At 46.0% G+C, this 23727-nt stretch overlaps 1 protein-coding gene across 1 annotated transcript in view; it reads left to right on the plus strand.

Annotated features, from left to right (window-relative positions):
• ano3 (anoctamin 3) overlaps window positions 1-23727 on the plus strand; it is a 205913-nt gene that overhangs the window by 162184 nt on the left and 20002 nt on the right. The window contains exons 21-23 of the mRNA XM_078221016.1: window positions 2231-2376; window positions 4744-4896; window positions 17554-17701. Of these exons, the coding sequence (XP_078077142.1) occupies window positions 2231-2376; window positions 4744-4896; window positions 17554-17701 (447 nt within the window). The remainder of the gene's footprint in view (window positions 1-2230; window positions 2377-4743; window positions 4897-17553; window positions 17702-23727) is intronic.

Below are 23727 nucleotides of genomic sequence, written 5' to 3' on the forward strand. Positions count from 1 at the left end.
ACATACTATATTGCAAATACACACAAGTACATATTATCATGAGGAGGTGTCATTTTAGAGTAAGGGGCAGGAGATTTAGAGGGGATTTGAGAAAAAACTTTTTCACTCAGAGGGTGCTGGGAATCTGGGATGCGCTGCCTGGGAAGTTGTGGAGGCCAGAAATCTTATAACCTTTAAAAAATACTTGGATGAGCACTTGAAATATCATAATATTGCAGGCTTTGGGGCAAGTGCTGGAAGATGGGATTAGCGCGCCTTTTCGTGGTAGTTATTGTCAATGCAGACTCGATGGGTCGAAGGGCTTTTTCTGCTCTGTATAACTCTACGGCTGGGATTTTACAACCTTGCTCGGGTAAGGCTATAAAATCCCGCTCAAGGCCAACGATGAATTCCGTTCTGCAGAAAGATTCCGGCCCTTGACTCTATATCACAAATGTTAACCCCAAATTGTTCTGTTCAAGGCAACTCTCCAAAATTGTATGATTTCCTTTGGTTCATTCATTACCAAGTTCTCGGATAACCTTGCACGGGCAGGCACTCAATCAGTCACTCCGTCGACAACCCTTCCTCCCGTGATCAAATGATTCGGGACTTGTCCACTCTGGCTGCAGCCTCAGCCAATGTTTGCTGTGCTTTCCCTATTTCCAATTTCTGGCTCCATTCCATCCTCTCGAGGTTTCTTTGCAAATTGGCCCAATGCTCCCCCACAGCAAGTCCACATCTTGTTAAATGTTGGTATGCGGGAATGTAAAATCGTAACCCTGGGATAAGATCCCCATTGTCCACCAGCCTGAGCTCTAAGCAGTGCCGTGGATCTTTTACATCCATCTGAAACGGAACATCGTTTAACATTTCATCTCCGCGGCACGGTGGCACAATGGTTAGCATTCTGCCTCATAGCGCCAGGGACCTGGGTTCGATTCCCTGCCTTGGGTCACTGTCTGTGCAGAGTCTGCACCTTCTCTCCATGTCTGCATGGATTTCCTCCGGGTGCTCCAGTTTCCTCCCACAGTCCGAGGTTAGGTGCATTGGCCGTGCTAAATTCTCCCTCAGTCTACCCGAACAGGCACCAGAGTGTGGCGACTAGGGGATTTTCACAGTAACTTCATTGCAGTGTTAATGTAAGCCTACTTGTGACACTAATAAATAAGCTTAAACATAGAGCGACAACAACTCTGTGTGTTAAGCAATCTTACTATGGGCTAAAAATGCTAAAGAACAACACATTTCTGGAGCAGGATTGGAAGCTACAGCTTTCTGAGCCAGAGTTAAGAGTGATACTAATTGAGCTGTGGCTGACAATGTTAGGGGTGCAAATGAGGCAGTGCTCCTTCGAGAATGGAGCTTAACAAGAAACACTTGCTTCACAGCGGAAGAGGGGGCAAGTTCATTTTATAAACAATACACTCGAGACCAGGTCACAGTGCGCAAAGAGTGGAAAAATACACGATTCTCAAAACACAGGAAAAAAAATCACCTATTCATAAATAGTTAAGTGAAGGAATGTTGAAAAGTTAAAGTTTATTTATTAGTCACAAGTAGGCTTACATTAACACTGCAACACTGTGAAAAATCCCCTGGACCCCACAATGACAGTGACCCAAGCCGGGAATCAAACCCAGGTTCATGACGCTGTGAGGCAGCAATGCTAACCACTGTGCCACCGTTCCGCCCTGAAGTTGGTGGGATATTAAAAACCCTCTTGTGTGCTATGAATATTTGGGATAGATTTTCGATTCCTGAACGACACAACTCCATCCTCTTTGCAAAGTCTGCCACTTAGTGGTGAGGAGAGGTAGTGCACAAGATTAGAGTTGAGCTTCAAGTAAAAACATTGATGCCCACTTCTGCCGTTTTACCACATTCAAGACATCCTAGTTTATCCAATTCCCAAACCAGCAATCCACAGCAATTACAAACCTCTTTTATATCTGGGAAAATAAACAGCGTGGAGCCCTGAGGCATGAGTTGCTTGTGATTTTCTGAATTGCCTTACAGATTTATCTTTTATTATTCCATACCAGCTTATGCGCGAGAGACCCTTCTCTTCCCTGGCTTGTCAACAAGACTTAGTGACTGGCAGACAAGCAATTCTGAAATGCATTCTGCAAACAAATGTTGTTCCGCGTGTGTGAGAGATGCTGAGCTGTGGTGAAATTATACGATACTACGATGTTGTTGGCAGGTGGAAGGCAGTTGAGTTACTCCAGTAATTTTCTGGTTTGTTTAGATTGTTGCAGAACTGGTGGTCACGAAGGAAGATGAAGAAAGCTGGCCACAGTGTGGAGAATAAAGTTTACCTACCTCAGTGGGAAAAAGATTGGAATCTGCAACCCATGAACATTCATGGACTAATAGATGAATATTTAGAAATGGGTAAGACACAGGAGTGTTATTATACATCACTATCGATTAATATTATTGGATAAAGAGTCTTATATTTTGAATATTTAATGTCAACATTTGTGTGTGTGATTATTGAACGCACGGTGGCACAGTGGTTAGCACTGCTGCCTCACAGCGCTAAGGACCCGGGTTCGATTCCCGGTTTGGGTCACTGTCTGTGTGGAATTTGCACATTCTCCCCGTGTCTGCGTGGGTTTCCCCCGGGTGCTCCGGTTTCCTCCCACAGTCTGAAAGAAGTGCTGGTTAGGTGTATTGACCCGAACAGGTGCCAGAGTGTGGCGACTGGGGGAATTTATAGTAACTTAATTGCAGTGTTAATGTAAGCCTTACTTGTGACTAATAAATAAACTTTAATGGGCGGCATAGTAGCTCAGTGGTTAACACTGCTGCTTCACAGCTCCAGGGACCTGGGTTCAATTCCCGGCTTGGGTCACTGTCTGTGTGGAGTTTGCACATTCTCCTCGTGTCTGCGTGGGTTTCCTCCGGGTGCTCCGGTTTCCTCCCACAATCCAAAAATGTGCGGGTTAGGTTGATTGGCCATGTTAAAAATTGCCCCTTGGTGCCCTGAGATGCGTAGGTTAGAGGGATTGGCAGGTAAATATGTAGGGATATGGGGGTAGGGCCTGGGTGGGATTATGGTCGGTGCAGACTCGATGGGCCGAATGGCCTCCTTCTGCACTGTAGGGTTTCTATGATTCTATGATCCCCCTACTAATTAAGCAAGAACTATGACACATGTCCCCTTGACAGCTTGTTCTGTTTGCATGGTGTTATGTGAGCAGACTATTAAGCCAGAAATTCAGCTAATGTTCTGGGGTCGCAGGTTCGATGGCAGGTGGTGGAATTTGAATTCAATAAAAAATATCTGGAATTACCAATCTATGATGATCACAAAACCATTGTCGGAAAAACCCATCTGGTTCACTAATGTCCTTGAAGGAAGGAAATCTGCCATCCTTACCCTGGTCTGGCCTACATGTGACTCCAGAGCCACAGCAATGTGGTTGACTCCCAACTGCCCTCCAAGGGCAACTAGGGATGGGCAATTAATGCTGGTCAGCCAGCGATGCCCATGTCCCAGGAAGGAATGAGAAAAAATTAAACGGTGAATTATCGGTAGACCACCGATGTAGACCACAGAGTTCATCCAGGGTGTCCATTATTCAAGCCCAGAACTGAGCTGGAGATTTTAAACTGGTAAAAAATCTTTCAGCAAAAAACTTTCCAAAGGTTATGTCCCCATAGCATTGAAGACGAACTCCTTTGCAAAGAGTGTGGGAGAATAATGGACCACAATGTAATATGGAGGTTAACACGGATGAATGTAAACAGCAGTAAGAACATGAGGAAGAAGGAAAGTGAGGTGACATTGGTTAATGTGGAAAAAGGTTGACAGATCACCAAATCACAGGATTGTTACAGCGCAGAAGGGGATCATTTGGCCCATCGTGTCAGCACCAGCCCCCCATTCTTTTTTATATATCGAGACTTATAAAATTCTAACAGGACTAGACAGGGTGGATGCAAGGAAGATGTTCCCGATGGTGGGGAAGTCCAGAACCAGGGGTCACAGTCTGTGGATTCGGGATGGACTATTTAGGACAGACATGAGGAGACATTTCTTCACCCAATGAGTGGTGAGCCTGTGGAATTCATTACCACAGGAAGTAGTTGATGCCAAAACATTGAATGTATTCAAGAAGCGGCTAGATTTGGAATTGGGGTGAATGGGATCAAAGGGGAGAAAGCAGGATTAAACTATTGAGTTGGACGATCAGCTATGATCGTAATGAATGGCGGAGCAGGCTCGAAGGGCCAAATGGTCTCCTCCTGCTCCTATCTTCTATGTTTCTATACAGTCCAGGTGTTGTGGGTTGACGCACAATGCTGTCAGAATGAAAAATAATAACTTGGAAACACATTTCTGTTTCAGTGTATAGATGGAAATGTCAGTCTCAGAGATTCACGGGGCAGCACAGCGGCACAGTGGTTAGCACTGCTGCTTCACAGCGCCAGGAACCCGGGTTCGATTCCCGGCTTGGGTCACTGTCTGGGTAGAGTTTGCATGTTCTCCCCGTATCTGAGTGGGTTTCCTCCGGGTGCTCCGGTTTACTCCCACATTCTGAAAGACGTGCTGGTTAGGTGCATTGACCCAAACAGGCAGTGGCGACTAGGGGAATTTCACAGTAATTTCATTGCAGTGTTAATGTAAGCCATACTTGTGACTAATAAATAAACTTTTAAACTTCATGCACTTGATTTAAACTCTTGCTGATTAGATAATGCCTTTTGTCTATTATTTATGCCATGATGATTGTATTTCTCATTTTCATCTAGTTTTACAGTTTGGTTTCACAACTATATTTGTTGCTGCCTTCCCATTGGCCCCGCTCCTTGCACTCCTGAACAATATCATCGAAATAAGGCTGGATGCTTACAAATTCGTCACCCAGTGGAGACGGCCATTGCCTGCACGAGCGACAGATATAGGTAAATACAATCACTGCGCTGCCCTGCACCCAGATGCATTCCAGGAGAATGACATGATAAAATTAACAAGCTCTGATGAAGGGTCATCCAGACTCGAAACGTTGGCTCTATTCTCTCTCCACAGATGCTGTCAAACCTGCTGAGTTTCTCCAGCATTTTCTGTTTCTGTTTCAGATTCCAGCATCCGCAGTGATTTGCCTTTAAATTAATAAGCTGTCGGCTTTGTATTGCAAAGATCCAATAGAATATCCACATCTCCGCTGTTGTTACAGTTGATTCTGGAGACCTGATTCGCTCAAATTCTGTAGAGCCCAGACACGAGAAGGCTTTTAATATTTTATTCGTATTTGGAGACATTCTTCACTTTTTGATTTGATTTGATTATTGTCACATGTATTAGTATGCAGTGAAAAGTATTGTTCCTTGCGCGCGATACAGACAAAGCATACCGTTCATAGAGAAGGAAACGAGAGAGTGCAGAATGTAGTGTTACAGTCATAGCTAGGGTGTAGAGAAAGATCAACGTAGGGCGAGGTAGGTCCATTCAGAAGTCTGATGACAACAGGGAAGAAGTTGTTCTTGAATCAGTTGGTACGTGACCTCAGACTTTTGTATCTTTTTCCCGACGGAAGAAGGTGGAAGAGAGAATGTCCAGCGTGTACGGGGTCCTTAATTATGCTGGCTGCTTTTCCAAGGCAGCGGGAAGTGTAGACAGTGTCAATGGATGGGAGGCTGGCTTACGTGATGGATTGGGCTACATTCATGACCCTTTGTAATTTTTCCTACGAAAAGAACAAAATATAAAAAGAACAAAGGAAAGTACAGTACGGGAACAGGCTCTTCGGCGCTCCAAGCCCATGCCAATCATGATGCCCTAACTAAACTAAAAGAAAAGCTTTGCCCTTACTCGGTCCATATCCCTCTATTCCCTCCCTATTCATGTACCCATCCAGATGCTTTTTAAATGTCACTAATGTACCTGCTTCCACCACCTCCTCTGGAAGCGCGTTCCAGGCACCCACCGCTCTTTGCATGAAAAACATCCCCCCCACATCTCCCTTAAACTTTCCCCCTCTCACCTTGAACCTGTGCCCCCTTGTAATTGACACTTCCACCCAAGGAAAAAGCCTCTGACTATCCACCCTGTTTATGCCTCTCATCATTTTGTAGACCTCTATCAGGTCTCCCCTCAGCCTCCATCTTTCCAGTGAAAACAATCCTATTTTATTCAACCTCTCCTGAGAGTCAACACCCTCGAGACCCGGCAACATCCTGGTGAACCTTCTTTGCACTCTCTCCAAAGCTTCCACATCCTTCTGGTGGTGCGGTGGCCGGAACTGCACGCAATACTCCAAATGCGGCCTAAACAAGGTTTTATATAGCTGCAACATGATTTCCCAACTCTTGTACTCAATGTAAAGAAATACTGCTCCCCCGCTCCTCAAGCGAACTCCTTTTCACCAATCTTCCACACTCTGTCCGAAGCAGCACTCAGTGTTGGCCACACCGAGGGAGTGGGATCTTCCATTCCACCAGAGGCCAATGGACCCCAAAGTGTCTGAATTGATATGTTCTGAACCAAGGGACTAGCTAAGCCTGGGCAAAGCAGAGACCAGATCAAGCTCATTTCCTTCATTAATCAACTCGTAGATTGATTCTCTCCCCCTACTTAGGCCCCTGGATGAGATTTGCCAGTTAAACAATACTTGTAGTTAAATGTTAAACACAAATAGAAACAATATTAGATTTTCAGAAAGATATTTGAAATTTCCTTCTTCTGACCAAGCTTGTGCACTCTGTCTGAAGATGCAATGTTCCAGTGAAAACCAAAGTAAACTGAAGGGACAACACCTCATCCTCCAATTAGATACTTTGTCAGCTTTTGGACTTAACACTGAGTTCAACAATATCAGGCCATGAACTCTCTCCTCTATTTTGATCTTTTTTCCACCTTATTTCTTTCCCCAGCCCCTCCCCCCACAGAGCCAATCTGTAACTTATTGGGGGTGATTCTCCCCAAAAGTTTCTAACTGTCGAATTTGTGTGAAAACTGGAGTAAATCATGCTGGTTTTTTTTCAGCTGGGTTTTCAAAATGAATCTCTCACTCTCTGTGCACTGCAGAGGGCAGTGGTGTGAATCACGCTAAAAATCCAGGAGCAGGGCCTATTCCGCTGAAGAGGCTGAAATCAGCGGGCTGAGCGGCCCCCGTGCACGCGCACATCTCTGGGAGATCGCTAAACCAGTCCTCCCAGTATTGAGATCGCTGGCCTCAACCACCCACAGACATGACTGGCATCTCACCCCCTTTCCCCCACAAGAAAATCACTGGCATCCCAGCCTCCCCATCCCCCAGTGAGCCGGACATCGCCGGCTTCCCCATCCCCCCACCCCAGACCCCTTCACTCATCGAGCACTGGGCTGCCATGCACACGCCCGGCCTGTGAGCGTTCCCCCTCATTGAGTGGCAGTCTTGAGCATTGCACCGCCCCCCCCCCCCCCCCCCCCCCCCCTCTCCACCCCAGACACAGTACCTTGTTGAGTTCACCCAATCAGCAGCTTTGGAGCTGGCTCACCCTCTATCGAAACCAGGTTGCCTGCACATTATTCACAATGAAATTTCACTAACAGCCCAGGACTGGCTCAAACTGATTGCACCTGGACTCCCTTAACAATAATGTGGAGATGCCGGCGTTGGACTGGGGTGAACACAGTAAGAGTTTTAACAACACCAGGTTAAAGTCCAACAGGTTTATTTGGTAGCAAATACCATAATATTCCCCCGACACCCATGGCCACCTAATGGTATTTGCTACCAAATAAACCTGTTGGACTTTAACCCGGTGTTGTTAAAACTCTTACTCCCTTAACAAACCAGAGCTGTATATAAGCTGCAATGATGGACACACAGGCAGTCACGCCAGGAACACGGCCTTGAAGAAAAGTGCTCCCAGATTTTGGGAGACCGAGCAGGCCCGCGTGCTGGATGTGGTGGAGGAGAGGCAACATTTGCTGTACCCCACTCAGGGCCACCACTGCCCAAGGGGTCGTGTAGCAAGGGTCATATGGGAGGCAATGGCATCTGCAGTTAATGCCGGGACACTGACCCCCCGGTCTGGAGAGCAGTACCATAAGAAGACGAACGACCATCTTTGGGCTGCAAGGGTGAGTGTGCATCCCATTCTGAAACCTGTACGATTCCTCCCTGCTTCACACCGGGGCACCTCAGGGCCAGCTGGATGAACAGGGTGCTGACAATGTGAAACCACCCCAGGAGCCTTCCATACATCAAGCTTTCAATCCCTCTTATGTCCCCACAGGAGAAAACCACACACGACCGGCGTGAGAGGGAGAAAACTGATGGTGGAGTACCCGAGCTGCGCCTGCTGATGGGGTCTGAGCAGCGCCATGCTGGGCGGGCTGTTTGCCCACCTTTCCCCGAATGTGTGTTTTTTCTTACAGCATTGGACCCTGATGAACCAGGCCCTTCTGGTGTTGCGCCCACCCCCCTCCCCCCCCCCCCCCCCCCGCCCCCCTGCTGTTCAGGAACCAACTCCCCTGGACATCTCTGAGGACACCTCAGGCTCCGAAGAATCCTTCGAGGACAGTACCAGTGATTCTGCACAGGCACCTACCACACAACCCACCAACACAGAGACTATCACCATGGTGGGTCATGTTAGTGCTGAGGCTTCTGGGTCACTTACTGGTGAGCACATCGCAGCTGCTGATGCACATCGGGTGGAGGAGGCACATCTGAGGGCTCGGGCACATGGAGGTCTGCTGGAGGCCAGGATGCAGCTGGCCCCAAACCAGTTGCCAGGCCTCAGGGTTCGTTCATCCCAAGGCTGATGGTGATGCATCAGGAACTCGGGGAGTTGTGGAAGGGTTGTCAGCAACCAATCTGTGACTGCAAGGCTGTTTAGGGGAGTCAAACAGAGTGTTGTTGCAGGAGGTGGTGCCGACACAGCGTGAGACCCAGGCCAACACTACAAGGGTGGCGTCTGCAGTGGAAAGTCTGGCTCAGGGGTCTGTCCTCATGGGTGACAGGCTCCAGGCCATCCTGGAGACACAGCGGGCCACGGGCGAGTGCGTTTCCGGCATTCAGGAGGCACAGCGTTCCATGGCCATGGGTGTCGGGGGCATGTGGGAGACACTGCTGGCCATGGCTGGGACTCTCGCTGGCATTCTGGAGACACAGCAGGCCGTGGCTGTGAGCCTCGACAAGGGCTACTGCTGAGGGGCTCCAGAGCCTGGCTCACTCACAGAATGGAGTAGCGAAGGGGCTCCATGGCTTGGCCTAGTCTCAGAGGACCAGGGCTGAGGGATCACAGATCATGGGGCAGATGTATCAGGGCCTCCAGGATTGGTGGAGCTTCTGGAGCCGCAGCTTCTGGAGCTCAGTCCAGCCACCCTGGCATCCCATGGATTGTGCCCGGGACCTATGGGCACCCCAAGGAGGAGGAAGGGCAACTCAGGAAACTCCAGACATCCCGAGGCCTTCCGATTCCCCCCTTCCTCACACCGGGACGTCTCAGGACCAGCTGGATGGACAGGGTGGCACCAAAACATCAGTGTCATCCGCAAGTCAGCCAGGGTCCTCCAGCTCTCAGCCCTCCTGGGACTGGCCGCAAAGGGCATCACAGGTAACAGGACACGGATCACAGTTGGACACCTTCACCTCCCATGTGCATCCTGGGGAACACCTAAACGAAGCAGTAGGCCATACAAGATTAGAAAGTTGTTCGGTCACTGAGAGGGCACGGGTGAAGGTCTTTTTTGGCTATAACTAATTAAACTAAATCAAATTAACTGAGGGATAAATCAAAAAGCGTCAGCTTCCAAAAGGAGGGGAACCGTCCGAGACAAGAGGAAAGGAAACTTAAAACATCAAATTAAAATGTGATTAAAGGGGTTGATAATGCACCCCAACCCCTGCGATGCCCAGTGGGCTCAGGAGGTGTTAACAGTGCCCTCGGACACCGCATGCTCCCTCTCCAGGTACACCCGGCCGTGAATATAGCACAGTAGATGGGCAGACAGTCGGGTCAGACGACCCCCTTGGTCACCAGTAGTCGGGGTTAAGTTTTGGTCACTGCTAAGAGCACAATTAAAAGTTTTTTGCACCTCACAGCTGTGACTCATCTGTCTCTGATTCTCCCCCCACGGTGTGTTCCCCAATCCCACACATCGAGGCGAAGACTGCTGTGTGATACGGCCAAAAGTTACAGATCACCTGCACTACTTTCAGCTTTGATCAGCTTTGACAAAGGGTCATCTGGACTCGAAATGTCAGCTCTTTTCTCAGACAGATGCTGCCAGACCTGCTGAGATTTTCTAGCGCTTTCTCTTTTGGTTGCCTGCACTACTTTCCCCAGCATCCACCGGATCCTTCATCAAACACCACCCCCCTGGAATTGCGCTCCCCCTCCCTGGTCGAAGTCCCCAACCCATTGCCCCAGGGGGGGAGATGCTTGGTAAGTGTGAATGTCAAACCTGGTTGAAGAGTGCTTGAGCATGATACAAAATGCCCGTTTTTTCACAACCAACCTCACTTGCCAAGAAGGCGTAACAGAAAACCATGGGAATGTTGTTTAGGAAACGGTAAGGCTTGATGTCAGCAACACAAACCCAGAAAATTCAGCCCAGGCCTCAAGTTAAAAAGCATTTCCTGCTCTTGATGTTCCTTGTAATCCCCACAAATTGAAGATATACTCAAAAGCTGCCTTCTCGTTATAGCGCATTTGTGTTGTTCTACCAGAGAGCGTAGGCAGGATCATTTGATATAAAATGACCAAACTCAATCTGGTAAGTAACAGTTGTTATATGTTTTCAGCAAGATATCTCTCCAAAGCCGGATGTGCCATAGGCACACATTAATGCAGGAGTTATTTTAGACGCCAGTGGTTACTGTTCAAGGAAACGCAGGAAAGACACTGATGGTCACTTGAACTGATAACATTCTGCATCACAAGTCCTATTTCAGTTACAGAGCACCATTCTCCTTGACATATTTGAATTATTGAAAATATTCTGGCACAAACTATGAACACAATGGGGTGAAATTGGTTTCTGGCCATTCGGCCAAGTATGAAATCGGCAGATGATTTGCTCTACCCCAACTCGACCCCTTTCTTTTCATTTTATTATATTTTATTTTTTACTGTTCTCTACCTTTTATTTCTTTATTGTCTTTCTTCATTTTTCTCCCCCCCCCCGCAACTCTTTTGCCCTACTTTACGCCCCTTCCCTTACTTTTTCTCCCCTTTTGCTTCTCCTTTTCTAAATCTTACCTCTGTCCCATCCATTTTCCTCTTCCCCCCCGCCACCCCACCCCCTCCCCCAACATCTTCATTTTAGCTTCTCTGCCGATTGGCCATTCACACCTTCTATTCTCTCTATAGACTGCCATTAGCAGTCTTTTCCCCTTGTTTCTGTGGCTATGACTCATCTTTCATTCCCTCACCCTGCAGTATAAATATCTCCCACTTTCTCTGCCTTTCGGCTTTGACAAAGGTTCATCTGGATTCGAAACGTCAGCTCTTTTCTCTCCTTACAGATGCTGCCAGACCTGCTGAGATTTTCCAGCATTTTCTCTTTTGGTTTTGGAACAGGCAGTAGTGAGTTTTCCACCATATTCAATTTGTTTCTTCTATGAATTTAACAGAAAATAGAAAACACAACTGATTTGGGGCAAATACAGAAAATGCTGGAAAATCCCAGCAGGTCTGTCAGCATCTGTGGGGAGGGAATAGAGCCAACGTTTCGAGTCTGGGTGACCCTTCATCAGAGCTGATTTGGGACATCTGGCTTTGTCAAACACCAATGATATTTTCGCAGCTTACGTTTTAAACTTCAATGAAATGATATTGCCGTACGCAGCAATGGTATTCAGTGAGACTTGCAGCTGTTCCTCTGTCCATCTCTACTAGTGTGACTGTGGCTTCATTATTAAATTGTCTGAATATCACCTGGCCATTTCAAGAAACATTATTGCCCCCAGATCAGTGAAGGTTTGTTTTTGAGTTTACGCCCTGATCTTTCCAGTTCACGTCTTTGGGTAAGCATGGGGACGGGATTTTTCAGCCCTTCCCGGCAGCGGGATCTTCCAGTCCTGCCAAAGGGGCAATCCCCTCTGGTGGGTCCCAGATTTTTGCCATGACGGAGAACCTCTCTGTCGTAACAAAGGTGGCTGAAAATCGTAAGCCTGACCCCTTCCCTACCCCTCCCCCAAACACTTTCCCATTTTCACCGGAGAAACAGGGCTCTCTCCTTCTGCCATTGTTGTCCAATCCTGTTCAATAACAAGTTTCCTTGTGTAATCACTCATGCTGACTTGATACTGACGGGGTTTGTAGACATTAGAATACTCCTCTTTTAGTATGGTTCTGGGGGAAGTGAAAGGGTGCTCTTTGCAATAAGCACTGGGCACCATGGATGCATTTTGGAAGATCTAATACAGATAGAAAATATATAGGAAATGGCAGAGCCCTTAAAAGTATTGATAGGCAGAGGGATCTGGGTGTACAGGTACACTGGTCACTGAAAGTGGCAATGAAGGTGGAGAAGGTAGTCAAGAAGGCATACGGCATGCTTGCATTCATCGGCTGGGGTATTGAGTTTAAAAATTGGCAAGTCATGTTGCAGCTTTATAGAACCTTAGTTAGGCCGCACTTGGAATACAGTGTTCAATTCTGGTTGCCACACTACCAAAAGGATGTGGAGGCTTTGGAGAGGGTACAGAAAAGATTTACCGGGATGTTGCCTGATATGGAGGCCATTAGCCATAAGGAGAGATTGGAGAAACTTGGTTTGTTCTCACTGGAGTGACGGAGGTTGAGGGCAACCTGATAGAAGTCTACAAGATTATGAGAGGCATGGACAGAGTGGACAGTCAGAAGCTTTTTCCGAGGATGAAAGAGTCAATTACTGGGGGGCATAGGTTTAAGGCGTGAGGGGCAAGGTTTAAAGGAGATGTATGAGGCATGTTTTTTACACAGAGGGTGGTAGGTGCCTGGAACTCGCTGCCGGGGGAGGTAGTGGAAGCAGATATGATAGTGAGTTTTAAGGGGCTTCTGGACAAATACATGAATAGGATGTGAATAGAAGAATATGGTCCCCGGAAGGATAGGGGTTTCAGTTCAGTTGGGCAGCACGGTCAGTGCAGGCTTGGAGGGCTGAAGGGCCTGTTTCTGTGCTGTAATTTCCTTTGTTCTTTGTTCTTTATTGTTCACATGGGCTGGATGGACCATGTAAGAACTTAAGAACTAGGAGCAGGAGTAGGCCCTCTAGCCCCTCGAGCCTGCCCCGCCATTCAATAAGATCATGGCTGATCTGAAGTGGATCAATATTTGTGATAATTGTTGCATTAAGCTCCAATTTACATTTTGTATATTCTAAATTCGATTCCCTGTTGGTGGCCTGACAATCATGTATTCCTTACTGTGAGTCCCTTTGTCACACCTGGCATGTGTCGGTGCTCCACTCCACTAGGAATCTCAATGTAAGCTCACTCTTCTATTCATTGAGAGGAATATCTGCAGTATTGGTGATTTCAATGGGGCGATCTTGCCTGCCGATCGCGCCACGCTCCCGCTGCAGCGAAGTCGGAGAATCTGGCGGCTGGCCAAATCTCCGTTCACTGTTGGCGGGATGGACTAACATGAACGGAACTCGGCTCAACAACAACGTGCGAATTTCAGACTCTGGCTTTCCCAATGAACAGAATTTCATATTGATCGGAGGGGCAGTGGGGGGGTTGTGGATGGTTGTGGGGGGGGGGAGGTGGGGGGGGGCGGGGGGGGCGGACACACCTGACTTCGAAGTACGTGAAATCGCGGGAGAAGATATTGAACATGCGTCCTGGCGTCATCGCGCATCCGTGTAATATTTCGGTCGGCAGGTGCGCGCAAGAGTGGGAAGTATGCTGAAAGTCAAGCAGGCAATGTAATGTCATAGACTTCGGCTACAGACAACACTTAAACTGCAGTCGACTTGGGTACAGACAACACTTTAACCCAGAGTACTCAATTTCCAAGCTTTAATAACTTGTGCACAAGTGAAAACACGGTGTAAGCAGTATTGCAGAGTGTTCTGGCGATTCATTCAGAAAACTTAGCAGTTATAGTTCATTACAGCAAATGAGAAACGCCCAATTTTTGTAATCCTTCATTTGCATACATATCCACCAATCATGACATAGACATTTGCCCTTTCTCATCCAATAGAAAACTGTCTCCTGCCATTCCTTCATTAGCAGAATATGTCCCCATATCTCACGATTCGGTAATCGTCACGGTAACTTGTTCTTTGCTTTTGTCCTGTGTCCCAGTCTGAAATCCGGTGTTTATAAAACAAGGTTTTTGGATTTAGTCGTTTACCTTGAGTTATGTAAGCGTTGACCTTATTGACAGCATTACTGAAGGCTCCACTGAGGACCTTGTTTGGCTAATAATTCTTTTCCATTACTTGACAAGAGTTTTTTGACAATTAAGGAACTTTAATTTTCACAATTGTTTAGAATCTAACTTCCACTGGAACCCATTGAGGGGCCAATGTAAATATGTAAACATTTTTCAAATTTCCCCTTTATTTCTTTTGGCTCATGACTTAATAAAAGGTACGATCTGGGAAGTCAGCGATTCCTATCACAATCTGCACATTGGGTGCTAGATTTAGAATCAGGAAAAGTTTGATGAATTTCAAAACTACATTTTGGGTGAGGTTTTCCAGCCGCGCTCGCCCCAAAACTGGAAAATCCCACCCAATTGCGTTTGACAAAGTCCCTCATGGTAGGCTGGTGAAAAAGGTTGGATCTCATGGGATAAAGGGGGAGGTGGCTAGATGGGTGGAGAACTGGCTTGGTCACAGAAGACAGAGGGTGGTTGTGGAAGGGTCTGCAGTGGAAGAAGCTACAGAAGGATATAGATAGGCTGGAAATTTGGGCAAAGAAATGGCAGATGGAGTTCAATCCTGATAAATGCGAAGTGATGCATTTTGGTAGAAATGATGTAGGGAGGAGCTATACGATAAATGGCAGAACCATAAAGGGTGTAGATACGCAGAGGGACCTGGGTGTGCAAGTCCACAGATCCTTGAAAGTGACGTCACAGGTGGAGAAGGTGGTGAAGAAGGCATATGGCATGCTTGCCTTTATAGGACGGGGCATAGAGTATAAAAGTTGGGGTCTGATGTTGCAGATGTATAGAACGTTGGTTCGGCCGCATTTGGAAAACTGCGTCCAGTTCTGGTCGCCACACTACCAGAAGGACATGGAGGCTTTGGAGAGAGTGCAGAGGAGGTTTACCAGGATGTTGCCTGGTATGGAGGGGCTTAGTTATGAGGAGAGATTGGGTAAACTGGGGTTGTTCTCCCTGGAAAGACGGAGGATGAGGGGAGACTTAATAGAGGTGTATAAAATTATGAAAGGCATAGATAGGGTGAACGGTGGGAAGCTTTTCCCCAGGTCGGTGGTGACGTTCACGCGGGGTCATAGGTTTAAGGTGAAGGGGGGGAGGTTTAACACAGATATCAGAAGGACATATTTTACACAGAGGGTGGTGGGGGCCTGGAATGCGCTGCCAGGCAAGGTGGTGGAGGCGGACACACTAGGAACGTTTAAGATTTACCTAGACAGCCATATGAATGGAGTGGGAATGGAGGGATACAAAAGAATGGTCTAGTTTGGACCAGGGAGCGGCGCGGGCTTGGAGGGCCGAAGGGCCTGTTCCTGTGCTGTATTGTTCTTTGTTCTTTGAGGTCAACGGACCTTTGCATGATCCATGTTCTTCTGCCCCGTGGTAGGTGGGACGGGAATATCCCCACCGCCCCCCCACTTTGAGCCAGATCTTTGAGAGTGAGATGCATCACTTTAAGTTACATTTCGAAACCAATTTGATTTTCAGGTAAAAGAGGCCTGGGACATACAGCTCGGAGCTTTGTATACAAGATGTTAATCTTGCACTTTTGAAAGGCAGATTAGCCGTATTAATGATCATTAGCGCCTGGGCAGCATGATTGGCACTGCTGCCTCACAGCATCAGACACCCAGGTTCGATTCCCGGCTTGGGTCGCTGTCTGTGTGGAGTCTGCACGTTCTTCCCGTGTCTGCGTGGGTTTCCTCTGGGTGCTCCGGTTTCCTCCCACTGTCCGAAAGACGTGCTGGGTAGGTGCATTGGCCATGCTAAATTCTCCCTCAGTGTACCCGAACAGGCATTGGAGTGTGGCAACTGGGGGATTTTCACAGTAACTTAATTACAGTGTTAATGTAAGGCTGCTTGTGACTAATAAATAAACTTAACCTAGAATATTCTGTTCGTAACATTCATGAACAAACTTGCGTTGCTGTAATTGCAATTGCAATGTGGTAGTTTAATCAGCAGATGGCGGGCTTCTCTGACATTGAATGATCTGCAAATCGACAGACATTTCGAATAGCTGAATGGTTTTCCAGCTTACTTAAAACCTTGGTCTGCTTAAGTAGTACAATCAGGGTTAGCAACACGACACACTGGCTTAAGGTAAGCATAATAGCAATTCGCTTGTTCATTTTGGAAGGTTTATCAGTGTATACAGTGGTTGTACAGAGTGTACAGATCACAACCCCAGCTGTGGATCAATTGTTCTTTTGTACAGATGACAGTTAGCGTTACAGAAGGGTAGAATATCAATTTTCATCAAGAAAGAAAGGCTGTTATCTTCTCCATGTGAGTTTATTTTAAATGCATCATGTGAAAGAGAACAAAGAACAAAGGAAATTACAGCACAGAAACAGGCCCTTCAGCCCTCCAAGCCTGCACTAACCATGCTGCCCAATTGAACTACAACCCCCTACCCTTCCAGGGACCATATCCCTCTATTCCCATCCTTTTCATGTATTAGTCAAGACACCCCTTAAAAGTCACGATCGTATCTGCTGCCACTACCTCCCCCAGCAGCGAGTTCCAGGCACCCACCACCCTCTGTGTAAAAAACTTGTCTCGTACATCTCCTTTAAACCTTGCCACTCACACCTTAAACCTGTGCCCCCTAGTAATTGACTCTTCCACCCTGGGAAAAAGCTTCTGACTATCCACTCTGTCCATGCCTCTCATAATCCTGTAGACTTCTATCAGGTCGCCCCTCAACCTCCGTCGTTCCAATGAGAATAAACCAAGTTTCTCCAACCTCTCCTCATAGCTAATGCCCTCCATACCAGGCAATATCCTGTTAAATCTTTTCTGTACCCTCTCCAAAGCCTCCACATCCTTCTGATAGTGTGGCGGCCAGAATTGGACACTATATTCCAAGTGTGGCCTAACTAAGGCTCTATAAAGCTGCAACATGACTTGCCAATTTTTAAACTCAATGCCCCGGTCGATGAAGGCAAGCATGCCGTATGCCTTCTTGACTACCTTCTCCACCTGCGTTGCACTTTCAGTGACCTGTGTACCTGTACACCCAGATCCCTTTGCCTATCAATACTCTGAAGGGTTCTGTAATTTACTGTATATTTCCTATCTGTATTAGACCTTCCAAAATGCATTTCTTCACATTTGTCCGGATTAAACTCGCAGCTTCGTCGCTTCTGTTTCTGATTTGTTGGTTTGTATGCATTAATCTTTCACTGCACTATTTCCGAGAAACAAGACTACTATAAAGAGTGTTTTTTTTTGTGCTAGGAATCTGGTATGGAATCCTGGAAGGAATCGGAGTGCTCGCTGTGATCACCAATGCATTTGTGATTGCCATAACGTCGGATTACATTCCTCGTTTTGTCTACGCGTTTAAATACGGTCCTTGTGCGGATCAGGGATACACACAGGAGAAGTACTACACTTTTCTACACTTCTGTACATTGCCAAATCGAAATGACCTGTCATTGTATGATGCATGTCCTTGGAGGATCCCTAGTTCATGACAATGTCCTTTCAAACAGTAGCCAATGGAGGCATCCCATCCTTCACATTTGGGAGATCAACAAAAATAATTTGTCAGAAAACACCTCTAGCAAATTAAGTTCAACTTTGCTCTTTTATGTTGCACTGTTAAAATCCATTCAAGAGCTCCAAAATGTGGTACAATTAAGCATCATAGTTTTTTTAATCCATTTGTGGGGCATGGGCATCTCTGGCTGGGCCAGCATTTATTGCCCATCCCTAGTTGCCCTTGAACTGAATGGCTCGCTTGGCCATTTCAGAGGGGCAGTTGAAAGTCAACCACATTGCTGTCTGTGGCTCTGGACTCACAGGTGGGCCAGAGCAGGTAAAGACGGCAAATGTCCTTCCCGTAAAGGACATTAGTGAACCAGATGAATTTTTCCGACAATCGTTTCATGGTCATCAGTAGATTCTTTATTCCCAATATTATTTATTGAATTCAAATTCCACCAGCTGCCATGACGGGATTTGAACCCATGTCCCCAGAACATTAGCTGACTTTCTGGATTAAAAATTTAGTGATAATACCACCAGGCCACCACCTCCCTTTGAGTAATCTATATGATAGTGAAAATATCAATATGGTGCAAGCAGGTAGTCAATAAAACGCCAATATTAAAAGTTGTGTGCCTGCATACCAACATTCACATAGACTGGAGTATCTGCTATGAATGTAGACCCCACATTCAAAATGTTTGTCATATTAGGATGCCAGACCAGAACCCCATGGCATATGATGAAACCAGAATAGACCCGAATATTTTTTCTCTTTTGACATAATTATTCCAGGAGTAATTCCATTGACAAATTAGGGATATTTTTTAATAAAACAAGCTGAATTCATAACACCGTTTAAGAGTACCTCTAACAAAGTGAAACTTTAACTCTTAACAGTTGAACAACCTTCAAACATGAAAAGAAACAACTCTTAATTTTGAACTTATCACAATTTCAATTCCAATTAAGCAACACTTCTCTTATAGAATTAAAACCCACTTTAAATATAGTTAACATTCACAGATGTACCTGCTCTGACTTAGGTAACAACCTTGGAACTTTCAGAGAGGATTTGCTTTTCCAAGACAGCCTCCAGACTTCTGTCTTTAAATCTCTCCAGTCAGCAGTTCCAGGCATACCTGCTTTAAATTAGTTAACAGCCTTGAAACCTTCAGAGACACTCTGCAGAGAGAGACTTGGCAGTGAAAGAGAGCAGACCTCTTCTTCTTTACAGCTCCTTCCAGCAACTACTCTTTTTAAAAAATGAATATGAAACTGTTTTTATTGCTACAAGTCTAGCTCCTCCCATTTCTAGTGTGACTTGACTATATGATGCTGAATACCTAGCTTATCTTCCATTACTTTAATCAAAAAACACCCCAGGGGTCCTTTCCTTTGGTTAAAAAAAAGCCCATTAAGCCTTCTGCTCAATGAACACTGATATGGCTAAAATGAATAATTATCCTCCTTTCCAGCATCTGCTGCATTCCCCCCAGACAAACCGACTGCCTTTAACAAAACACTGAATCTTAAAGCAGTCCCCTTGAACATAAAATATATTAAATAGCACAGTATCATTTTGCCAGATGTGTATTGTTAATTCCTCTTCATGTGAATTCAGTTCAGAAGAGAGGTGTCATAGAGATAAAAATACTTTTCTGTATTCAACATATTACATCTGCTTTAAGGATAGTTAAGCTGTAAAATGGCTATGACTTCTGTGCTTGTTAAATATAACATGCCAGCACTGTAAGTTGACAGGGATTCAGGACCGGCACATTCCTGTAAGGATGAAGGATAAGTATGGCAAGTTTTGGGAACCTTGGATAACGAGAGATATTGTGAGCCTAGTCAAAGAGAAAAAGGAAGCATTTGTCAAAGCTAGGAGGCTGGGAACACATGAAGCAAGTGTGGAATACAAGGAAAGTGGAAAGAAACTTAAGCAAGGAGTAAGAAGAGCTAAAAGGGGTCATGAAAAAGCATTGGCCAGCAGGATTAAGGAAAATCCTAAGGCTTTTTACACATATATGAAGAGCAAGAGGGTAGCCGGGGAGAAGGTTGGCCCACTCAAGGACAAGGGAGGGAATCTATGTGCGGAGCCAGAGGAAATGGGCGAGGTATTAAATGAGTACTTTGCGTCAGTATTCACCAAAGTGAAGGACTTGGTGGATGATGAGTCTGGGAAAGGATGTGCAGATAGTTTGAGTCATGTTGAGATCAAAAAGGAGGAGGTATTGGGGTTCTTGAGAAACATCAAGGTAGACAAGTCTCCAGGGCCTGATGGGATATACCCCAGAATACTGAGAGAGGCAAGAGAGGAAATTGCTGGGGCCTTGAGAGAAATCTTTGTATTCTCACTGGCTACAGGGGAGGTCCCAGAGGATTGGAGAATAGCCAATGTTATTCCTTTGTTTAAGAAGGGTAGCAAGAATAATCCAGGTAATTACAGGCCGGTGAGTCTTACATCAGTGGTAGGGAAATTATTGGAAAGGATTCTTCGAGACAGGATTTATTCCCACTTGGAAATAAGTGGGCGTATTAGTGAGAGGCAACATGGTTTGGTGAAGGGGAGGTCATGTCTCACGAACTTGATCGAGTTTTTTGAGGAAGTGACGAAGATGATTGATGAGGGTAGGGCAGTGGATGTTGTCTACATGGACTTCGGTAAGGCCTTTGACAAGGTCCCTCATGGCAGACTGGTGCAAAAGGTGAAGTCGCATGGGATCAGAGGTGAGCTGGGAAGGTAGATACAAAACTGGCTTGGTCAAAGAAGACAGTGGAAGGGTGCATTTCTGAATGGAGGGCTGTGACAAGTGGTGTTCCTCAGGGATCAGTGCTGGGACCTTTGCTGTTTGTAATATATATAAATGATTTGGAGGAAAATATAACTGGATTGATTAGTAAGTTTGCGGACGACACAAAGGTTGGTGGATTTGCGGATAGCAATGAGGACCATCAGAGGATACAGCAGGATATAGATCAGTTGGAGACTTGGGCGGAGAGATGGCAGATGGAGTTTAATCCGGACAAATGTGAGCTAATGCATTTTGGAAGGTCTAATACAGATAGGAAATATACAGTAAATGGCAGAACCCTGAGGAGTATTGATAGGCAAAGGGATCTGGGTGTACAGGTACACAGGTCACTGAAAGTGGCAATGCAGGTGGAGAAGGTAGTCAAGAAGGCATACGGCATGCTTGCCTTCATCGGCCAGGGTATTGAGTTTAAAAATTGGCAAGTCATGTTGCAGCTTTATAGAACCTTAGTTAGGCCGCACTTGGAATATAGTGTTCAATTCTGGTCGCCACACTACCAGAAGGATGTGGAGGCTTTGGAGAGGGTACAGAAAAGATTTACCAGGATGTTGCCTGGTATGGAAGGCATTAGCTATGAGGAGAGGTTGGAGAAACTTGGTTTGTTCTCACTGGAGCGACGGAGGTTGAGGGGAGACCTGATAGAAGTCTACAAGATTATGAGAGGCATGGACAGAGTGGATAGTCAAAAGCTTTTTCCCAGGGTGGAAGAGTCAATTACTAGGGGGCATAGGTTTAAGGTGCGAGGGGCAAGTTTTAAAAGAGATGTACGAGGCAGATTTTTTACACAGAGAGTGGTGGGTGCCTGGAACTCGTTGCCGGGGGAGGTAGGGGAAGCGGATACGGTAGTGACTTTTAAGGGGCGTCTTGACAAATACATGAATGAGATGGGAATAGAGGGATATGGTCCCCGGAAGCATCGGGGGTTTTAGTTAAGTCAGCCAGCATGGTCGGTGCAGGCTTGGCGGGCCGAAGGGCCTGTTCCTGTGCTGTAATTTTCTTTCTTCTTTGTTCTTTGTTTCGTTGAAAATAGAGGGTGTAAAAGATAGTGAGTGTCATCAACCCCTCTGGAAAGTACGGTGCAAGGATTTGCATTCCTGACAACTCTCACGAGAGTTGGGCAGGCAATGGCCTAATGGTATTGTCACTAGTTTATTAACTCAGAAACTCAGCTAATGTCCTAGGGACCCGGGTTCAAATCCCGCCATGGCAGAGAGTGGAAATTGAATTCAATAAAAATATCTGGAATTAAGAATTTACTGATGACCATGAAACTATTGTCAATTGCTGGAAAAAAAGCATCTGGTTCACGAACGTCCTTCAGGGAAAGAAATCTGCTGTCCTTACCCGGTCTGGCCTACATGTGACCCACAGCAATGTGGTTGACTCTCAATTACCCTCTGAAGTGGCCTAGCAAGCCATTCAGTTCAAGTGCAAATAGGGATGGGCAATAAATGCTGGCCAGCCAGCGAAGCCCAAATCGCACAAATCCCACAATCCCTGGTAAAATTGAGTGCCATTTCTAATATTTTTACTGATGTAACCATCAGAATTACCCACAGAGCAACATCTGGTAACCAGAAAAAAACATTAGAGCTATAACAAAGTTTTTAGAAATTGTCGGAGCTAGTTAACGGCACAGTGGCACAATGATTCGCACTGCTGCCTCACAGCACCAGAGACCCGAGTTCAAGTCCCGGCTTGGGTCACTGTCTATGTGGAGTTTGCACGTTCTCCTCGTGTCTGCGTGGGTTTCCTCCGGGCACTCCGGTTTCCTCCCACAGTCTGAAAGACGTGCTGGTTAGGTGCATTGGCCAGGCTAAATTCTCCCTCAGTGTACCCGAAAAGGTGCCGGAGTGTGGCGACTGGGGGAATTTCACAGTGACTTCATTGCAGTGTTAATGTAAGCCTTACTTGTGACTAATAAATAAACTTACTTACTTAATCCTCCTTCGAGACAGCCTGGGGAAGCTGGAAGACGTGTTTTGCGAGACAGGAGATATTTTAACAAGTCTTTTGAAAGCCCATAAAATTTTAATTGCTGAAAGTAAGGATGCTCCAAAGTCAGAGAGAGGGCATTCTCTTTGCAGAGGTTTTTCCCAGGCAAACAGATGGTCAGTGATTTTCCCTTACGCAGAATGTTGCATTTATGACGTCAAGTGTCTATGAAATAGAGAAAGAAAATAATAAATTCGGCATTGTCTGATAACGGGGCTGCTTCCACTTTATGGAGACACGGTCATTCAATGTTTTCTGCCTCCCAGGTAGAAGATCCAAAGATGTGATTAATTGAAAAACTCCATTTAATGGATTAATAATCTAGCAATAATAACATCAGCCATGGCCTCTCCTGAAGTAATCTCTATGATTTTTGATTGCCTTAGTGAAGATATCAAAAATCATAGAGATTACTTCAGGAGATCATCAATAAAATGCCAATATTAAAAGTTCTGTGCCTGCATTCACATAGACTGGAGAATCTGCTGCTTCTTCCACAGATACACTGTTGTTCAATGCCTTCTGCCTCCGAGGTATAAGATCTGAAAATGTGTTTTCATTGAAAAACTCCACACAGTCCATTAAATCTCATTCCTCTTTGCTATCTCTCCATTGGATTTCTCAACTGTTTCTCAAAATTAGTCCAATATCTTGGTATCGATTCCCATCTTGGAGGCTCTTTTATATTTAGAATCATAGAATCTCCACAGAGCAACCTATCAGGTCTGCACCCACTGAATCTCACCCAGGCCCTCTCCCCGGAACCCCACACATTTACCATGGCTGATCCAGCTAACCTCTACATCTTGGGACATGAAGAGGCAATTTAGCATGGCCAACCCACCTCACCCTTTGCACACCTTTGGAGTGTGGGAGGAAACCGGAGCACCCGGAAGAAACCCACACGGACACGGGGAGAACGTGCAAACTCCACACAGATTGTCACCCAAACCTGGAATTAAACATGTGTCCCTGGCGTTGTGAGGCACAGTAAGAAGTCTCACAACACCAGGTTAAAGTCCAACAGGTTTATTTGATAGCAAAAACGACCAGCCTTTGGAGCGCTGCTCCTTCGTCAGGTAAGTGGGAGTTCTGTTCACAAACAGGG

This window comes from Mustelus asterias, chromosome 9, assembly GCF_964213995.1.
Source record: "Mustelus asterias chromosome 9, sMusAst1.hap1.1, whole genome shotgun sequence".
NCBI classification, from domain to species: domain Eukaryota; kingdom Metazoa; phylum Chordata; class Chondrichthyes; order Carcharhiniformes; family Triakidae; genus Mustelus; species Mustelus asterias.